The sequence below is a fragment of the Typopeltis vanoorti genome, chromosome 6 (assembly GCF_054136105.1).
Source record: "Typopeltis vanoorti isolate ZY-2024b chromosome 6, IOZ_Tvanoo_1.0, whole genome shotgun sequence".
In the NCBI taxonomy this organism is placed as follows: Eukaryota; Metazoa; Arthropoda; class Arachnida; order Uropygi; family Thelyphonidae; genus Typopeltis; species Typopeltis vanoorti.
In genome coordinates this window covers 87,584,613-87,606,724 of record NC_143554.1, presented here as the reverse complement: position 1 = coordinate 87,606,724, position 22,112 = coordinate 87,584,613, and the positions used below count along the sequence as shown (strand labels likewise).

General features: G+C 37.6%; 1 protein-coding gene across 1 annotated transcript in view; it reads left to right on the top strand.

The window, feature by feature from the left end:
* Positions 1–22,112, top strand: part of LOC150105672 (secretin receptor-like) — a 244,613-nt gene that overhangs the window by 121,132 nt on the left and 101,369 nt on the right. Inside the window, exon 7 of the mRNA XM_090394527.1 lies at positions 704–848. Coding sequence (XP_090250653.1) covers positions 704–848 — 145 coding nt within the window. The remainder of the gene's footprint in view (positions 1–703; positions 849–22,112) is intronic.

The window sequence follows — 22,112 nt, the reverse complement described above, 5'->3', positions numbered from 1 at the left end:
AACATATAGCAATATCTAAATAATAGGGGACTAAAATTTAGGGGACACATAGCCAAAATTGTGAGGACAACAAAAAGGCTTCTGGGAATGATGCGGAGGACACTGACATGCGGAAGTAGGGAGATTCTTGTTCCGTTGTATAAGGCTTTAATTAGGCCACACATGGACTATTGTGCCCAGATTTGGTCACCTGGTTTTCAGAAGGATGAAGAGATGTCGGAAAGGATCCAAAGGCGACTGACTAAGGTAGTTTCTGACCTCTGGAATGTCGAGTATGAGGAAAGATTGAGAAGATGTAATTCGTACAGTTGGGTGAACAGGAGAAAGAGGGGAGATATGATAGAGACCTACAAGTTGGTAAGGGGTTGTTATAGGATCAATGCTGGAGAAGTTCTACAGAAAATAGTGGGAGATCAGGGGAGAACCAGAGGTCATCCCTCGAAACTGTATAAAGAGGGTGTGTGAGTAGGGGAGTGAGAGGCAGGTTTTTTTCGTGCAGAGTTGTAAATGATTGGAATGCCTTGCCTGAGAGTGTGGTGTCCAAGGAGTTTGAGTGTGTTTAAGACATGGTATGATGAGCTGTGTGTGTGATAAAAGGACCTCCCAGATGAGTTTTTGACTCCATGAGGTCTTGGGATAATAATAATAATTAGTGTGTACTATTGTTAATATAGAAATATATTTTCATTTTTCTTTATTATAGAAAGCTGCGGTCTCCCAGAAATGCTATTCATCTTCACCTCTTTACATCTTTTATTTTAAGAGCTGTGATGTCTCTTCTGCAAGATCCTCCATCCCATACTGTACAGATTTCAAAAGTGGAATTCTCACAGGAGCTAGTGGAATCTGTGAGTTCTAGAGTAATTATAAGAATGACAAAATATAGTTTTTGTTTATTTTAATTGTAATTCTTAATATATTTTTGTAGTTCATTTTCTGATTAGTTATGCTTAGCAGATTTTACCCAGGAATTTGAAAAAATATCCACATCATATGAGAATTTCATTATATAAGATGGGCTTGTGTATTGAACAGTTCTGATATCATAATGATAGACCACCAAGAAAAAGCTGTTATAGGTTTGATTCTAGAACTTTTTATGACTTTTTTTCAGCTGGATTTCAAGTTAGTCAGTCTGTAGCACAAGCAAGTACAATTTTTCTTCCAAAAAGTCTGGTTTTTAATGCTACAATTCAGAATAAACTGACCATACAACTCACTGTTTCAGACAGAAATATGCCAATTAGAGTTTAGGATTATGAAAGTGCATTTGTCTGTTGTACTCTTGCCCTGAAATATTTAAAATAAATTGATAATTGCAGGCTCAGCTTATTGATGACTAAAGGTGGAGACTGGCTGCTTACTGATTTCCAAAAGTATGTTAGAGATAAAGTAACTCCATCAGAGGATTTTTTTTTTTTTAAATACAAGAATTGCATTTCACCATGTTATGATGCAAAAATCTGTTCAACATATTAACATAATCAGTTTTTCTAATTAAAGTACAGTACTCCTGTCCTGGCTTATGCATTATGCATAGATCCACATTTCATCATGCAGGTATTTGAAACTAAATCTGATGGAATAGGTTGGTTACTTCTTATTCCTGAAGCGTCCTATGTCTGTATATTATGCATATTCTTCAGGTCAGTTTGCCTGTTTTGAAGGATGAAAAATCCGAGTTTCCCTACGCTTTCATAAGACCAGCTAACTCGCCACTTGATTGAAAACATCTAATAAAGGTTCCTCACATCATAGATGGATTTGAACCTGGGTCTTTCCAACCAAAGGATTCGTCTATACGAACTGAGCTATGGAGGCTCCAAAGTACAGTACTAATTGTGTTAATTACAGAGTTGAAACAATAGAATAGATCGTGATAATGTCAAGTTTATATTCACTAGTACTGTGTTTTAAAAACAATTAAGTGTTTTAAAAAAGATAATAGTGTGGTAGGAAAGGTAGTCAGTGTGATGCCAAGGTATGATGGTGATGCGACAGAGAGCAAAGATCATGACTAGTACGTTATCGAAGATGTGTGAGAAGAAAGGAGTACAGTTTGTGAATGTGTGCAAGACAAGTTTGAGGGATTAATGGTACCATTTAAGAGTGATACCCATTTAAATGGGTTTGGTGTTAATAACCGAGAGAGGCTGTTGCTGGAAGAGTAAGGTAGGAGAGATTAAAATACTCCTTATGAGTGGGGGAAGTGAGTAGCATAGTGAGGAGAATGAGAATAAGAGCGTGCTCTTCTCACAGGAAGATTGTGAGAAGAGTGACTGCTGGAAGCTGAAGTGAATATGTAAGCAGACAAGAAGGGAATTTGATGGGATGTGTGTGTGTGGGGGGGTGACATGGTTGGATGAGGATGATATCCTGAGAAGAATAGATAGAGATGGAAAGATATGATGTTTTTCATGAAAATAGAAATGGTAAAAAGGTAGGTGGAGTGCTGCTGATGACAGAAAAAGAGTTTTTGAAGCAGTATGGTATGGAGTGGTGGTGGTGGTGGTGTGGATATCAGACATGGGAAGAACAGGAAGCTATCTCTGGAAGCTGTATTAGGAAGGCGTGAGTAGGGGGAGGTGAGGAATAGGTTTTTTTGCTTGGAGAGTGGTAAGTGATAATACATTGCCTGAGAGTGTGGTGGATGCAGAGAAAATGAATGCATTTATGGCATGGTTTGATGAGCTGTGTGGATGATTAGTGAGAAATGAGTATAAATACAGGAATGGGTGGAATGGGTTTCCAGAGGTGGTTGAGTGCTTCATCAGTGAATTAGTTTAAGAAGAGATATGATAGGTATTGTGTAAATAAAGGACCACCTGTATAATGATAATAATAAAAAGAGAAGTGTAAAGGTGTTATTTGAAAACATTATAATATAATTGATCTGGGCTAAGAGAGAACTGGTTTACTTTAACAAAAAACTTTAATTATGCAATTAAATTTTCTATACACAGATTAGTGAGAATTGTTTATTGTATGATATTATTCTTGTGCTTAGAGAAATCTGCATGTTAACAGAAAATTTAAGCTTTTACTAATCTTTCAGTTGTTTCCATCAGAGATGCCAGATTGCTTACATTCTGTTACCATTCTGGAAATGAACAGAAAAAGAAAAGTTGATTAGTAACTTACAAGTGAAATCTCTGGAAATTTTTACAGATGTGTATTACTTAACAGAAAGGAATTGGAATTGGATCTCTTTCCATCATCAATTTGTGGCATGTACTTTCATGGATGGGATTTACTTCTTTGTGAGAGTTAAACAGTATCATGCAGTCAAGGATGAAATGAAATATGTTTTTTTTTTTTTGGATGGAAAAGACTTCGAGTCATAGTTCATCATGAAACAGTGAGCCAAAGATGGCTTAATTGATCTCATATAGAGCTGGAAGGGTTTTTCGTCTAGAAACTTCCCTTTCGTCCTCCTTGCAAAATAGACAAACTGACCAAAGTGTACATACTAAACAAAAAAAAACACATTAAACAAATTCTTTGGCAGGTAAATAATTTGAACTGTGACAAGTGTGAATGCAAGAGGATATGAAAGAGTTATTGAAAGAAGCAAAAAACAAAGAATGAAAGAAAAGATTGTCTTTTCTTAGTATGATAGGAGAAAAATTAGAAGAATGGAGCATGATTAAATCTTGTTTCCTTGGTGATGCAAAAATTAATACCATTAGTGAAGCTGTCAGAATGCAAAAAATAAGGTGGAAGAATCAATTGCGGTGTGAGATAAAGTACAACATATATAGTTGATTACTGATGTAGCCCAGGGGTGAAAGGGAAGATGTGGAAAATGTGCACTGGCAAATTAGCATGATGAGTGCAGGTCAAAATTTATTATGGGAGACATCAGTTATGGGGACACAGATTGGAAGGAGAAAATTGAATTTATTCACCTAGTAAGAGACAATTACTTCACACAACATGTCATGGAGGGAAATTGGGGTTGAGAGTGCTGAATCTAGTCATTAGAATAGAAGATCTATCCATAGCCAGGGTTCCAACTATGCTTCTGATTAGAGAAAGTTGATATCCTATCCATCCCATGGACATGTTTTGCAGTGCACATGATATCTGAAGAAAGCAATATAAGACTGTATACATACCCAAGGTTAAGATGATAAATTGGCAGGCGTAAGATGGATAAGTAACATCCTTAAGTCGAACCTGCAGAAAAAAGAAAATTTTGTGGAGTGTATAGAAGAAGAAAAGCGATCAAAGACACAGGCAGGAAAGGAAATGAAGGCAGGAAGGCAAAATGAGATTATGAGAAGAAATTAGCCAAGCAGCTCAGAACAAATTTCAAAGTGTTCTTTTTCTTTAGCAAGTAAAAGGCAAAATAACTATAGAAGGATAACCTTAGTGGATGTTGATGGTAGGAGGTGATAGAAGGAGAGGAGATAGTTGAGTTATTGAGTGACCACTTTGTGAGGATTTATCATCCAAGTGAAAACATTGCTTTGACAGAAACTGATGTGGAAATAGAGGTTGAGGAGTTGGAAGTACTTAGGATATTGCAGAATCTCACTACAAAACATGTCCATGGGATATAAATAGGATATCATCTTGCATATTACAAGCATATGCAAAATATAAAAAGGAATCGACATTGCCTCTAACTAGACTGTTTAATTCTCATCTTTGGTAAACTCTCAAGGAGGTGAAAGGAGAGCCAAATAATTTTGCATAAGGGAGGCTCAAGCCTCCTTAGCTCAGTCAGTATAGACAAAGCTCTTTGGTCAGAAAGACCTGGGTTCAATTCCTGTCAGTGACGTGAGAAACCTTTATCTGGTCTCATATGGAGATAGGGGGTGTTTTCACCTGAAAACTCTGGTTTTTTTCATTCCCCAGAACAGCCAAACCAGCTTCGTGAACACACATGGATTACAGTCATGAATACTTCCCTACAGGGGGATGCAGCAAGGAGTGACGAACCAGCTGCATTACAATTCTTTGTGAACCCCTTCATTAGGGGACTTGACCCATCCTGAAGGGATGGATGAGACTAATCAATCAATCAAAGGAGGCTCCAAGACTGAGTAGCAAATTGTTAGCCATCCAGTATATTGGGAATGGTGTTAAGGTGTAAGGGTAGTCTAATAGTTGAACAAAGACGTAATTCATGATACTCTGTGAAGGAACAGTAAGGGTTTTGAAGGGTAGAATGATAATTGAGTTGGTTATAGAGAATGGTTAAAGGTTGATTACCACTGGATTTTGCAAAGTTATTTAACAGGATACTACAGTGAACCCTTCTACACAAATTAGAGCAAATAGGGATGGATATAAAGTTGATGATATGGCTATAAGGGTGGCTGATGGATAGATACCAAAAAGTTGTATACAGAGGAGCAGAATTCTGGAGAAAAAGTAACTAGCAGTGTGTCACAGGACTTAGTGTTTGGACCATTGCTGTTTAATGTACGTAAATGATATAAGAAATAATTTGAATGGAAATATTCCATTGTTTGATGATTATGCAAAATTAGATAGTTAATCAAAGCAGTGTAGAGATGTTGGAAGTTTATTTTGCACTAGGTTAGACTAAAATAAATTTAGTTTAATCCTTTATCCAATTGTAAGCAAACAAAGTTTGTGCCTGAAAATATCTTCAGGACTGAGGTAAGGTGGTACAACACTTATGCAACTCGCAGCAAAGGTGGACCAAGCTCTCATCACTTTTTGTCTCAGTATAGATAAATATGACCTCTCCTATTGCTTCTGTCTTAGTATCACCACTTCTGGGTCTGCCTCCCACGGACGAGACCTCAATAAAGGGTGAAATCGGTCTAGGTAATGGCCCTTACCTTAATGCATAGCATTATACATGTCCACAGGGAGATGTGCTTTTGCATTATGGGAGATACTGAGACAAGGAGTGATGAGAGCTTGGTCCACCGTTGCTGCGAGTTGCATAAGTGTTGTACCACCTTACCTCAGTCCTGAAGATATTTTCAGGTGCAAACTTTGTTTGCTTACACTTGGATAAAGAATTAAACTAAATTTATTACAGTGTAGAGATCTTGAAGAGTGATTTAAATAAGTTAACAGCATGGATAAAGGATAATAGGGAAAGTGTAAAGCTATGTATTTTGGGATGAAAAGATTACCTGTTGTGTACCACATTGATGGAGCTACACTGCAGGAAATTGATAAAACTAGGGATTTTTGGACAGTTGGTGGACAAAGAGTGTAAGTTCAGAAGGCATATTTTGTAATTTGACAAAATAGCTCAAATGAACTTGCATGTTGAAGAATACACTGACAAATAGAGATTATTGTACCCTCTTTATAATGTTTTGATATGGATACATGTGCATAGATCTACCAGTGACCTTGGTTTGCTGGGAATGAAGAAGTGGTGGAGAACATCCAGAGGATTGTGACGTAAATTGACACATCCTGCATACAGACAAATCTGCCTTGAATACATGCACAGACAAAATCTGCTACCCACCACCACCTCCACTAGTGGTGGTGGTGGTGGGTAGCAGATGATGGTAGTGGTGGTTTGCTGTATTTGATGGATTAAGTGGTGGAGATGGAGCTGTAGAGTTGGTGCTCACCTTCTCTACAGGTGAGTCTTTGGACTCCTTGGAGGCATAATAATAATAATTTGTGTAAAATGAATGGTATGTAGTTCGTAATATATACAGTGAATTTTGGATGAAAATACTGATGGCTTGCACTTGAATGGATATGGAATTAGGCATCTGAGAAAGAGTTGATTAGTGAGATAATGGAAGTGTAACCAAGGGAACTGACTGTTAGGAGGATGTGTGTGTGTGTGGATACGATTGAAAGTTATTGCCATCAGTGATAAGAGAATGCTGAACCACTTTCTCAGGTTTTATTCAAATGATACTGGGGATTAGTTGAGGGAGAATATCCAGTTATTTGTTGATGGTAAACTGGAGGCAGGCCATAGTTAAATAAAGATTATAACAACAATCCACATAACTGTAGCTTATCTGTCATACATTTGAGCTGCTAGCTCGTTTGCACTGTGTTGTGAAAAAAACTATTTAATATTTCATAAATCTAAGATAGATGACCATATATTGTCAAAAGTAAAATCATCATTCACATTTGTTGCTAGCCACATGGCAGATTAATATTTAAATGGCAAATGGGATTTGTACAAGTAATGAAGACTGTCAGATAGAAGACTGGCTTACTAAAAGTTATCAAGACGATATCCATTATCCAGTATATGGAGGAACAGTATCTAAAAGGAGAAAGGTGACAAATAGGGTACCACATGACCTATCTTAAACAACTACTAGTCAGCCTAAATGCTACTTATTATATTGGGAATCATTTGGAGGAAGACATTCAACTTTGTATCAACTATCTGCAGACGATAAAACTGTGAGAAATTTAATGCATATTATGATTGTAAAGTTTTTTTCACTTGTTACAAAGTAAAGTATTATTAATAGTAATTTATATTACTGTTTTAATCCTTTATGCAAATATGAGCAAACATTTGTGCATTAAGTATCTTCACAACTAGGCTACTTCCTCTGTTTAAGAAGAAGATAACTTCACATTAAATTGGTCTAATACTCCATAATACATTCCTTTCAGACATGCATTACTGTGCATTATGAGAACGGTCACTACCTGGACCAGTTTAAACCTTTATTGCAGTTTCATCAATAACCAGTCTGGGTAAAGACTTTTCCCACAATGGATAGCAATATACACATCCAAAAGAAAGTGTACTGTGCATTATGAGATACACGAAACCAGGCTGAGTAGAGACTCTTCCGATAGCAATGTGTATGCCTGTGTTGTGCTTTATACTATACTACAGGCATTTGGTCATTCTGCCTTCATATACAAGTGGTCTAGTTGTGAAGATTCTTCACAAGCAACCTTTTGTCTGTTCATGCTTGGATAAAGCATTATTATTATTATGCTTTAATAATAATAATGCTTTATTATACATTTCATTATCGCCACCATCCACATTACCTGGTCTATAGCAACATCCAACGATGATTCTGTTTACCTCTATCTCACACCATACTGCCTCAAAACCACTGGCACTATTTCTCTCTTGCATCTCTACTTTGTATGGATATAACTCTTTCTCTATCATTAATAACTCCCATTATTATTACCCCAAGACCTCATGGAGTCAAAGACTCATTCTTTTATCACATACACAGCCCATCATACCGTACCTAAAACAAAAATATAAGTTTTTATTTATTATAATTTATGTAGCTCATATGGCAGCATTTCATGAGGGTTTAAATTAACTGGAAGCATGAGTTGATGAGCAGCAGTATTAGTTCATTATAGTTAAGTGAAAAGTTTTGCATTTTGGAGTTCAGAAATAAAAAGACTGTATACCAAACTGGTAATTAGTAAGAATCTTGTATTGATGACAAAGCAAAGTTCAGAGGGCATATAGCATAAATGGCGAAGACAAACATAGGAATGTCAATATAGTGTGTGTGTGGGGGGGGGGTATGAAGAAGGGAGTAGTTGTCCGCATGTATAAAACTTTGAATTCATCTGATTTGGTACGCTATGTACAGATTTTCCTGAATTTCAGGATGATGTGGAACGCCTGGAAGGAGGATTAAATATCTGCATAATAAAGCTAATTTCAGAACTGTTAAATGCAAGTTATGAGGATAGATTATTATTATTATTAACATCTGACTTCCATGAAGTCAGAGACTCATCATGGGAGGTGAAAGCACTATCACATTCAACTGTGCCTTAAACTGATTCAGTGTATCTACGTTCACAACATACTCAGGCAGTGCATTCCACTTACCAACCATTCTGCATGCAAAGAACCTTCTCCTCACTTCTCTGCTCACACCATCCTTATATAGTGTTCAGAGATGGTCTCTTGTTCTATCCTATCTCCCATTCTATGAAAAATCTCTTCCATGCCAACCTAATAACAACCCCTGACTAGTTTATATGTCTCAATCATATCCCCCCCCCCCCCATCATCATCATCCTCCTACTCATGAGGCTTTGCAATTTACATTCTTTCAATCTGTCTGCTGACCATAAAGACTGCTGGCCACCTTTGTAAATCTTCTCTGGACTCTAACATATCCTCATCACCATGAAATTGACCAAATCTCTGCGCAATAATCCATATGGGGCCTGATCAAGACCTCATGCAGTGGAATCATAACCTCTTTATTTCTGTGCGTCAGGTTCTCTGCATCATTGCTATTATCCAAAGTGAGGACTTCACAATTTGTGCAGTATGGGACCTGATTTTCAGGTCCTTGTCTGCCACCACCTTTTTAAAGTTTCCCCACCAAGTGTATACTTTGCATTCTACTGTTGCTTACTGAATTTCAAAACCTTACACTTTGTAACATTGAACTGACAGTTCTATGCTGTTGCACACTCATGAAATCTATTGAAGTTGTCCTGTAAGGCCATAACATCTGCTTGATTGCATTACTCTACCCAATTTTTCATTATCTGCAAATTCTAGGTGTTGGATGTCTTTCTTCACCCAGTGAAATATCACCACCCTGATTTTTGAAGGTGTGAAGTGGTTTCTGCCACATTTCATCCCCAGTGTGGGGCCTCTAGTTTGTGCCCCTCTCCCCTCTTTCTTTCCATATGTAGTTCTGGTGATGACCTTACTGGGCATCACTACACCATTATCATTTTCAATCAAGGAGCCAATTTCTGCTTCATTTGAGAGTACAGCAGCAAAACAGTTTTCTGCAGGCTGGCCACCAGATAGTGTACAGGAATGAATCCGATGCTAACGAATCTGTTGGAGGCTTCCCAGTCAGCTGGCGAATAATCATGCTGCCACTTACTCTGCCAGGTTGTGCCTGGAGGGAGACCGGATCAATGACATGCAGGTGGCACTATCTGAAGCCACATTTGGACTGAAGTCTGGGCACTCCTTGTGTGAGTTATGTACACAAGTCCCCTCACCCCCAGCTGCATGCCCTTTCTCTTTGTTTTCTGAATCAACCACCCTACACATGTAAGTCAATCATAAAAATATACTCGGGCAGATTTGAAGTTATACACCGCATAACTTCAAAACTTATGTATAGTATGCCCACAGATAGGAGACCTTTCGACACTTCTGCGCATGTCAACAGAAGGGGAATCCATTCTGATAATAGGGTAATCCAGCGTTTCCCAAACTTTTCCTACGACGGAATTCACAAATCCTGAACTTTTCATGGAACACCTTGATTATTTTGTAATGTGTTAATTTAGCTGATGTTTTATTATTAATTAATAATTGATCATTAATTAGTAATTAATAATTAATTGAACATCACTTAAATTCCAACGTGAGCTGAAGAACTGTATGTCTGGATATCGTGAGCTGTATAAAAAATTAGTGAAATCATCATCGCAAAGTTTAATCACTGATTACATTGTCAGAAGAAAAAATCAGCACAGAACGAGGGTGAAGCTAATTCTATTTGTGACGAACCTTTACCATACAGATCTGATGTGTTGACTATCTCTTCCAGTGGCGCACTCAAGATTTAATCTTGGAGGGGCCAAGCGCTCAGGATTTAACCTTTGGGGGGCCGAGTTGAGTAGACGTTTTGTGAATACACACTACACATCGCATACGACCTATAACTGAGCATGTGCAGTGATCGCTAATTCATAAGTAGCACACAACATAAATAAAAAAAATGAATTTTAATTAGGAAAAGATTTTTGGAAATTTTTCTAGTGTTTTTTCCTTTTCTTTGGGGGGTGTCCGGGCCCCTTGCCCCCCCCCCCCCTGGGTGTGCCACTGATCTCTTCTGGTGATAAAAGTGATTTTGCACCAGTTCACAAACATTGCCGAATATTGTCTAATAGTGATGATAATTCTGATGACAAAAAAAAAAAAAAGTTACTTTTCAATAAAATTAAATGAATAAAGCTTTAAAACAAACTTAGGCATTCTTATTTTCCTGAATTTTCATAAATATTTTTATGCGATTTTAGGTTTATTTTAATTCATTGCTTTGTGCGGTTTATGTGGTTTTAGAAAATTGTGGAACATATCCCTAATTTTTCAACGTAAGTTAGGCCTTTTTTTCTTGTGTGATTTTTTATATACAGTTTTCTGTGGAACTTATCTACTGCATAAAAAGAGCCCCAACTGTACTAGAGTTTTAACTGCAGATACAAAAAAATCTCCCATAAAAAATAATAAAAAAATATGAAACTTAAAAATAAAAAATAACAAAAAATTGGAACAAATAATAAAATATGCTCCATACCACCCAAAATTATACCAAAACCTTTTCCAACACAAAATACCTTCATATTCATTTTACTAACATTCCAGGCATCAATACAAACATTACTGACATACATCACTGCTTACAGACATCAAAACCTGATGTCTTTATCTTAACAAAACCTCAGTTGACATCCTCTATGACTACATTCCACCTCAACTATTCTAGCTACATCCTACATGATGCATTTTGCATGTGCTTTTGTGAAACGTGCAGTAGAACATGTGTATCAAAGGCTATCCAACTTGGAATCCCCACTTTTTGATCTGCTCAAGATTTTCTTACTTCACTTTACAGCACTCATTTGCTGCCTTTACCCCTACCATGATTCTGACAACACTGTTACCCATTTTGACTACCTATCACTAAAAATTGATGTTTTACAAACTAATTATCCAAATTGTGAGACTGTCCTTTCTTTTAGTAACATGGTAAATAAATAAATTCCGTGTGATGATACACCATTCCCCCTTTTTATGGGAGTTCACTGTACCATCTAGTCCCCCCCCAAATTTTATCCGGGCTCCGGAACCGGCATAAGCTGACAAATCAGACCTATGGTTGGGTCAGTATTCCTGACTGTAATCCATGTGCATCCTCGGACTGGTTTGCCTGCCTGCAGGATGAAAAACACCAGATCAACTGGCAGAAAAAATCCTGCTGTCCATGCCCAAGACAGCTAACTTGGGTATGACTGAGGAAGATCCTTGAGATACTCACGTTGTTGACGGGAATCTCCTTCCCGTCAACGATGAGAAGGAGATTCCCTTAGGACACTCCTTCCTCAGGCATATGGTTGCGAAGAGCAACGCCACTAAGCTAACTGCGCAGACTATTACACGATGATCAGCATTCAAATTACGGATTTTACAACCGTGTTATAACAAACTCTTTTTATTATCCTGTCGTTTCGATCCTCATATCAAGATCATCATCTAGAGCATACACAAATATAAAAGACAAGCTGAGTTACAACACAAACCGTAAGCTAGAGAAACAATGATTTGATCACATGTTGTTCTACTGGCATGACCTCTAGTGGAAAAAAAAATTATAAATTACATCAAGCTAGATTTAATTTAAGATAACATGAATAAACATTTTTTCTTACAGATAGTTTTCTTTCAGTAACAATGATGTCCTATTTTTAGTATTACAATTGTTATTTTCGATTTAGGATCCTGGATTTACTACAGTCCTGTTTATAGTTGTTCTTAGAGAGGAAGGTTCTGTGGGTCGAATATATGCCTTCCATATGCATGGGATTTTTAGACCTTCATTATTGTTCAGATCAGGGTGGTTGATAATGATCTCACAGGCTTCCTTAAATTTGCGTTCATACCATGTTTTGGTATGTTGTAGTATGTAATTCTATGTAAGGTGTTCAGGGCATGATCAGAAAGGCCAGCTTCACTATAATTATTATATTTAGTGTGTCGTTTATGTTCTTTTTGTCTGATAGGAATTGTGCGTCCTGTTTCTCCTATATATGGTATGTTACAGGTGCAGTGAATATGGTATACTCCAGGGTAAGTCTGTGGGGTGAGTGGGTGTTTGGATGAGTTGAGTAAGCTTTTTAATTTTGCAGGGGGTTTAAAGGTGGCCTTGAGGTTGTATTTTTGTAGTACTCTGTTTATTTTGTGTGATGTCCCTTTAATTTAGGGATGGTTAGTTTTGTTGTAATCTGGTTTGTCTTTGTTTTTTATTGAGGTCTTGTAGAGAATTTTGTTAATAGTGTTTTGGCTGTACCCATTTTTTTGGAAAGTATTGCTGATCACTTTGAATTTGTCTTTCAGTGCCTGTTCACTGGAACAGATTTTCAGAGCCCTGTTTTTTAGAGTGTTGATGACACCTAGTTTTTGTGTTGGGTGGTGGTAGGAGTTTGGCCTTTCTGATCATGCCCTACATAGAATTGACTGGAAAAGCACTAGTTGTCTGCATCATACCAAAACATGGTATGAACGCAAATTTAAGGAAGCCTGTGGGATTATTATCAACCACCCCAATCAGAACAATAATGAAGGTCTAAAAATCCCATACATATGGAAGGCATAAGATCCACGAAATCTTCCTCTCCAAGAACAACTCTAAACAGGACTGTAGTAAATCCAGGATCCTAAATCAAAAATAACAATTGTAATGCTAAAAATAGGACATCATTGTTACTGAAAGAAAACTATCTAAAGAAAAAATGTTTATTCATGTTATCTTAAATTAAATCTAGCTTGATATAATTTTTTTTTTTCTACTAGAGGTCATGCCAGTAGAATAACATGTGATCAAATCATTGTTTCTTTAGCTTAGTTTGTATTGTAACTCAGCTGGTCTTGTATATTTGTGTATGCTCCAGATGATGATCTTGATATGAAGATTGAAACGTAAGGATAATAAAAAGAGTTTGTGTTGTAAAATCCATAATTTAGAAAATGAGTGAGGCTGTCCTCTTTGGGCACTTTAACGTTCATAATATAAACTAGCTCCCCTACTCAAACTTCATAGATCAAGCTGGTAGGGAAGCCGTGTTAGGTCAAGACTAATGAAGATCAAGCTTCATTAGTCTTGACCTAACACAAATAGTCAGTCTACCAACCAGAATACCAGACAATCCTCATTATTCTACCAATGTTCTTGACTTTTCCTTCATCAACTCTCCCTCCAAATATACTATGGATGTCTGCTCTCCCCTCGGCAACTCTAACCACAATCTTATTCGTCTTCTTGTCTGCAGTTTTGTCCTCCACCCAGCCAATCTCAGTCTTGTACCCTTTGGCACTATAACTGTGCCAACTGGGATAACCTCCAAAATTTTATGCTGCTTTTCCACAGTCAGATTACTGCTTTCACTCTCATGATCCAAACTCCTGCACTGAACTAGTTATTGAAATAATCTTCACTGGAATGAGAGCCTTCATTCCCCACTCCACATCCAATCCCTGGTTCTCAAAAAAATGTGCCTCTGCTGTCCATTATAAAAATGCAGCTTATGTTCAAGGATATAAATTAAAACTCCAGCTTCTCATTCAGCTTACACAACATATAGAAGCATGTGTAAAAAAGTTATCAATGATTCCAAAGCAGACTTCATAAGAATGAAATGCAATAAACTTGCCTCCTGCCTTCTGGTCCTTTGCTAAGGCTGTTGGGCATAACTTCTGCGCTTCCATATTGTCACCTCTCTCTCTCTCTCTCTCACATCCTGATGGCACTATGGTAACCTCACCAAAGGAAAAGGCTGACCTCTTGGCATTAGTGCTTACCTCCAATTCCTGCATGGATGACTAAAGCACTCCCATACATCCACAAACTGCCCACTGCATGCTCAAGCCTGCCTTATTATTCACAAGAAAAATCCTACCACATCCCTCTGTCATTTTTGATAACGTTTCCTTTCAAAATCAACTTTCTCTTCTTGAGTTGACTCTCACATCCAGTTTATCCTGGCACAAACATATTACTCATATAACCTAACCTCCTCAACTTCTAAAAGGCTTGGTGTTCTTTTCTGTCTAAACATTACTTCAGTTCCTCTCAACTCCTAACATTCTATGTCTCAGATCCATCCAACTTTGAATTGCTAATTCCCACATTTGGGATGGAGCATCCAAGACCACCTCTCTAAGAATTCTTGATGAAATTCACAAGAGGGCAATCTACTTATGACCCTTCCCTCATAGACTCCCTTAGTCACTTTATCATAGGTGCTCTGTTTCAGTGTTGTGCCTTTTCTATAGGTACTTTCATGGGCATTGCTCCTCTGAATTGGCTGCTACCTTTCCTCCACTCTCTTCTAACCATAGGTGAATCAGAGCAGCTACTGGCTACACACTGTCAGCTTTGAACACACCAAACTATCTTATCATCAGCCTCCTTCTTTCCATCCACTTCTATTCTTTCAAACAATCTCTCCCATAATGTTTTTCCCACTGAGTACAACCTCCCACTCTTTAAGAAACATATCAACAGGCTACATTTCTCCTTAATCACTTGCCCACATTTATAGGTCTTGTGACCTTTCATGTGTAGGATCACAAAAAAAAAAGTTGTATATCACTAGTTTAACCCATCAAAAATTGGCCTAATACAGAACCCCCCCCCATTGCACTCCACTAGTGACTTTTCTCTTTTGTGATACTGTATCCAAATAAACAACTTTTTGCTACCTATCTGACAGCTAGTCACTGATCCAAATCAGAAGTCTATTATCCAATCCCATCCTTTTAAATTTATCTAACAGCTTGTTGTGTGGTAGTCTATCAAAGGCTTTTGCAAAATCTAAGTATACAACTGTATATGCATCTCCCATGTCCAAGACATTTGTCACCTTGTTATAATACATAAGCAAGTTAGTAAAACATGATTTCTCTTTAACAAAACCCTACTGACAATCACAGAGAAAACTGCTGTCATCAACTCATTTCTGTATCCTAGTTCTTACCAATCTTTTCAGACCTTAACTATAACTCCGAATATACAGATTGACCTATAATTTGTAGCCACAGCCTTATCGCCACCTTTAGGCAGTGGAATAATTTCACCATCTTTCCACTCTCTTGGAACCTGTGCTGTTGTAAGACAGGTATGCCAGTGCTTCTACCAATTCCCTGGAACATTCCCTTAAGACATGTGATTATATGTCATCAAATCCTATTGCCTTATTGACAGGTCTTATTTATTTCCTCATATACCTCCTGCTCACTCATAATTAAGCAATTCTCTCCTATGTCCTCTGCACTTGAGTTATGATTTCATTCTAATGAGGATGAAACACCATTATAAATTGTTCACTGAATACCTCAATGATATTCTGCAGCAATTATTATTCTAAAATTTTCATTTGTTAACCTCATTTTACCGTGATCATTCTTCCTACTACCTACCACATATCTGAAAAACTCTCTGGGTTTTTTTCTTGGCCAGATTTGTTAATTTCTGCTCATACTGTAGTTTTACAGATTTTATCAATGGAGTCACCTTCCTGTCATGCTCTTTATACTCCTCATGCAACTGATTACTACTACTGTTCATCTTCTGCTGCTTCCGCAGTATCCTTTTCTTCAAATTTCATGCTTAATCCCTTTATTAATCCATTTGACATGTTGTTTGACCTTCGGAATTCATTTGCACATCAATGTTGTTAAATATCTTTTGGTTCAGTTTTATGCAGCATTTATCTTTCTCCTGCTTAACACCTCTTTCCATGCTATAACTCCTAGCTGTCTCTTACACTTTTCATAATCACCAGCCTTGTAATTTCATGTATATTCTTTCCTCACAGAAGTCTTCATATGGCTAGTCACAACCCAGGTGATCAATCACTTCATGATCACTCTGAACAAGTGGAGGGAAGTGCAAAGCCCCACTTGCAATCACATCCTCGGATGAAATTATCAGATCTAAAACTCTTGATTCTTGTATGCTCTTCTTTACATACTGCCTTGGATAGTTGTCTCTCAAGAAATTTGTTTTCTTTATTCCTATCCTTCATTCTGATCTATACCACCATAAATTAAAATCACCCTTCCCTTGTTCACTTACCGAAGTTGCTTATACATTTCTTCATCACCACCATCCTCCACATTCCCTGGTCTATATAGCAGCATCTGACTAAACATCTCTTCCTGTCAGTCTCCACCTCACACCATACTGATTGAAAACCATTGCTACTGTTTACATCTTGCATGTCCACACAAAGTGGGCATGCAAGATGTAAATCATCAACAGCATCCCTGTTCCTCCCCCCCTTTCATGTCCTTTCTGTCTTTATGGAAAACATCATACCCTCCCATTTCTATTCCTGTCGTCCTTATCCATCACGTATTCCAACAATTTTTGAGAGAGTAAACTCAATCAACAAAACCATTTCATCTCCCTTGTTTGCTTCTGGCATTTGTAAATAAATTTGTAACCAGTTCTGCCCATGCCACCTGCAAGTTGTGATTTCCTCACACCTAAGCATTCCCAATTGTCTTCATCACCACTTCACCTATCTATCTCTATCTATCTAAATCCCATACATCCCGTTCCCATACTGACCATCCCTATATACACGTTCATTACTTCTTCCAACATCCACTTTCCTTATATTGTGTCTTCCTGTCCACCTTGACTCTCTCTGTCTCCCTGTCCATCTTGCATTCTCATTTTATCATTATCACTCACAATACTGCTGTTCTCATTTACGATACTTCAGTCTCACCAGTTCCTCTCTCCTAATTTCTTGCTTTACCTCTTACTTCCTCTACTCTGTTGCTCACATTACTCATCCTCTTTGCAGCGATAGTCTCTCTCTCTCTCTCTCTGACTCGCACCAAATCCACTGAAATGCAACCCGTCACTTTTGTACATTTCAATCTTTCTTTCATATGCATTCCACTTTTGTACATTTCCATCTTTCCTTCAAATGCATTGTCTTCATCTCAACTCACCATTAACCTACCTAGGCATGAGAACTGAAAATATGAGAATACCTAGGCATGAAGTTCTGCAAATCACATTCTCATAATGTGATTTGCAGAGCCTAATAAATGGGAGGAGAATTCAAGATTTTATATATATATATATATATATATATATCTCACATATGAGAGTTTGCAAAACCTACAAGAGTTTGCTTCTCCCACACTACAATACAGTAATTGCACTGCAAACACAGGGATGCTGTATGAGCAGTGTAATAGAGAAAGAAGGAACCTGCTAATGTATTTCTTGAGGAGGTAGAAGTCATAGTCCATAGAAAAAAGTGTGAGGAAAGCTGTGTCAAAGAACAGAGGTAGATTAAATGGAGGAGTGAGAAGTTGGTTCTGTAGGTTTGAAGCAGGAGAGTGAATGGTTATTAAACAGCATATATTTGTATTTTTACAGGTTTAAAAGAAAGTGGAATGAAAGTAGCCAGTTCAGCAGTAACACTCATTAAAGGGCACATAGGAAAGGCTTAAGGCAGAAGCAGAATTCTCATGAAAATGTGATTAGAGCGAATCTGTGAGAGGAATACGAAAACAGTATTTTAAACTTAGGCAGCTTTGAGATTTGCATAGTATTAGAGTTGGAGAGAAGTGATGTCTTGAGCAGAAAAGGATGCAAAGTATTTTTAGAGAGGCTAGAGGTGTAAGTTAGTAAAAGAAGATTGTGATTCTGCTGTTTGAAGATCTGAGTATTATCAAAGGAATTGGTTATAGAAAATGCTATACTGAGAGGAGTTTCAGATAGATATTGGATGGTGGTAATTTTTCGAAGGGCAGAAGGAGATAGATCAAGAGGCCATTTCTGGAAACTGCATAAACTAGTGAGCAAGAATATGAAGATTAGTCTTCTTCTCATGGAAAGAGATGGTTATTGGAATGCACTTTCTGAGAATATATGATGAGTACAAAGCAAGGATTGTGAATTTATGGTATTGAATGACAGCATACAGAAGGAATTGCTCATGATGATTGATTCCATGGTGCTAATGATGATATTAAATGTAATAATTTTACTTACTCCGCTTTCTCCTAGAAAGTGATTAATTACTAGTTATTTTGGCCTATCAGCTCCCAATAGTTCTTCCCATCTTCTGTTTCTTGAAAATTGTTTCCCCTTCATCAGTAGAGTATGCAGTTTTCAATTACTTTAGTGCATAGCCAAGAACATTACACTTGGCAACACTAAATTGGCATCTCTCACTTATGTGACACAGTGCCAAAATATTGAAATCCTCCCACAAGGTGAATGTAAAAAATTAGGAGTATAAAGATCAGAACTCTCCTAACTTTGGCACCAGTGCTCTGCTCTTTTTATTCTCTCTATCATGTTTTCTTTCACTGAGAAGCGAGTTTCTAGCTAGAACTCATTCCTCTTCATTTCTCACAAAAAGAGAACTTATCTACATTTGACTTTCCCAGATTTGTGTTTGAATGCATCTAAACTTTCTTAAAAATTCTAGTCTGTCAGGGATTATTAATCAAATTGATTAATACCCCCCTTCTCTCTCTCTCAATGACTTCCTCCACTTCCTGGCTTAAAGATACTTTTTTTTTTGTAAATATACTTCCAAAGACATTGTTCATCTGAACTTGCATCAGTTCTCAAAATTGTAAACTGAAGCAACAGTCAGTATTAATATTCACTTCAACTTTGGGCCCACTATAAACTACTCATTCTTTTCATTGATTTTTGGAAGTAATGGAGAATGCCATTAACAGCATGCCATTCTCCATTACTTCCACACTCATTGCATACTTGCTAGCTTCCTCCCTTGATGCTGGTCAGTAACAAGCATTATGAGTTTCTGCTGGAGCCGTTTCACAAATCTTGTAACTTGTGTTATTCATCTCTGAACAAGTGCTATGAAAAAGCTTCAAGCAACCCAGGTTGTTGCTTTATATTTCTAAGGCATTAAATTGGGCCTGGCATAAAATCCACCTAACTTACTTTGGAAGATCTTGGAAACCAGGTGTCCAGTTTTCTCTTTAGGAGGATGGATGGCATCTCTACTAATATTGGAGTATTCTTGATTCTGGCCTTTTATCCACTCTCTTTGTACACTACCCAGTGATTTCTTTTGTTAACTGCACATTTTATAACTCTACTGAGACTATGTATTCATCCTCTACAATTCCAGATCCTCTCAACAATAAAATATTGGGTTGGCAAATAAGTTCATTTGGTTTGTGTTAGTACAAGTTTACGCTGTTTCGCCTGTCACTACTGTTGCGCTACCGCACAGTTGAAAGGTGACTTTCACATAACCTTTCAGTGAATTTTTGTTTGGCCTACTTCAGTTGCGTGTGTGTAACATATTTTTAGAAATGGAAGGAAATAATGTACATTACCGGCATATTTTGCTTTTTTATTTCAAAAAAGGCAAACGAGCTGCGTAGGTCCATAAAAAAATATGCAGCGTATATGGGGATGGTGCCTTAACAGCGTATGCCAAAAGTGGTTTGCCAAATTCCATTCTGGAGATTTAGACGTCAGTGATGCGCCTCATGCTGATTGCCTGACCTAGGTTGATTCGAGTGTTGTGTGAAGAATATTGTCGACAAAAATCCGTCAGAAACAGTGTGGGAGATTGCTGCAGTACTGACCATATCCCATGCAAGCATTGAAAACCATTTGCACAAACTGGGATATGTTTCAAAACTCAATGAATTTTGAAATGAATTGACTGAGGCCAATATGGTTGCCAAGAAAACAACCCATTTTTCAAGCGGATGGTTATGGGAGATGAAAAATAAATGGTTACGGGAGGCACAAGAGCAAACCACCACAAACAACCTTGAAAGCATGATTGCACCCAATGAAGTTCATGCTCTCTGTGTGTGTGGTGGTATTATAAAGGTCTTACCGCTACTACGAGGTGTTACCGTCAGGCACAACAATTGATTCAACTGTCTATTGCTCACAGTTAACACGATTGGCCTGTGCAATTAGCACAAAACGTCCTGAATTGGCAAATCGGAAAGGAGTTGTCTTTTACCACGACAATGCCAGACCCCACACATCGTTAACAACCCGGCCTTGGCTGGGATGTTTTGCCGCATCCTCCGTATTCACCAGACCTGGCACCTTCCGATTACCACTTATTCCGATCATTGTAGAATTCTCTGAATGGAAAAACCTTCGCTAATGAGGAGGCTGTAAAAAGACACCTGGATCAGTTTTTCACCAGTAAGCCTCAGGAGTTTTATGAACGCGGCATAATGAAGTTGGTGGACAGGTGGCAAGAGGTCATTGATAAAAAGGGTCAATATATAACTGACCAGTATGTATTATATATATTAAATAAAATGTGTTTCATCATCAAATTCCTGCCATGTACCCTCAAGGGGTGTACAAGATATGATAGTACTACATGAAAAAAAATTACATCATTACTAACTTCCTATCTACAATTTTCCTCCAAATCAGTCTGTTACTTGTCAAGACTCCAACATTATCAGATCTTATATTTCTATCATCTAAGGCACTTTGTACCATATCAATCTACCTATATCTTGGTCTTCCTCTGGGTCATTTTGCTGCCAACCTAGCAGAGAACACTTGTTTTGCTAATCTTTCCTCGCCCATTCTGTTTCAGTCACCATACCACCTGAGATTAGCTCTGCTAATGCATTCCTGGATGCTGACAATGTCAAGTTCTTTCCTAATATCCTTGTTTTTAATATGATATTGCCATTGATGCCATCTGTTCATGCCTATAATCTTTCTCAGGACTCTCATATCTGCAGTCTCTAGTCTTTGGTCAAGTGTTTTACTTCTGACCCAGCTCTCGGATCCATAAGTTAAAACTGGTTTGAACACTGTCTTGTATACAGCTAATTTAGTGTTCCGACTAATTTCTCTCTTATTCCATATGAATTATTCAATTGACTTCCCACCATACCAGCTTTGCTGATTCTGTTGTCTATTTCTATATTTAATTTACCATCTTCAGTAAAAAGATTGTAAATTAAATATAGAAATTGTTTTGTTACACATGATTTCTAGGCACGATTTTTACCATCTTCAGTAAAAATCGTGCCTAAGTTGCTGAAATGTTTTACTTGTTCCACAGGTTCTCCATTCACACAGTTGACATTTTCAATGATTCTGCCTATTTTCATTGTCTTTGTCTTTTTATTGCTGACCTTCATACCATATCTATTACAACAGTTATTCAATTTTATCCCAGTGAGAGCAAACAAAGTTTGCACCTGAAAATATCTTTAGGACTAAATATAGTGTTGTACTATCTTATCCAGTAAGTAGTGCAACACCAAGGCAACTCGTGGCAAAGGTGGAGCAAGCTACCAGGCACTTCTAACCCAGTATCTCCCATAATGCAAAACACATTTCCTATGTGGATATGTA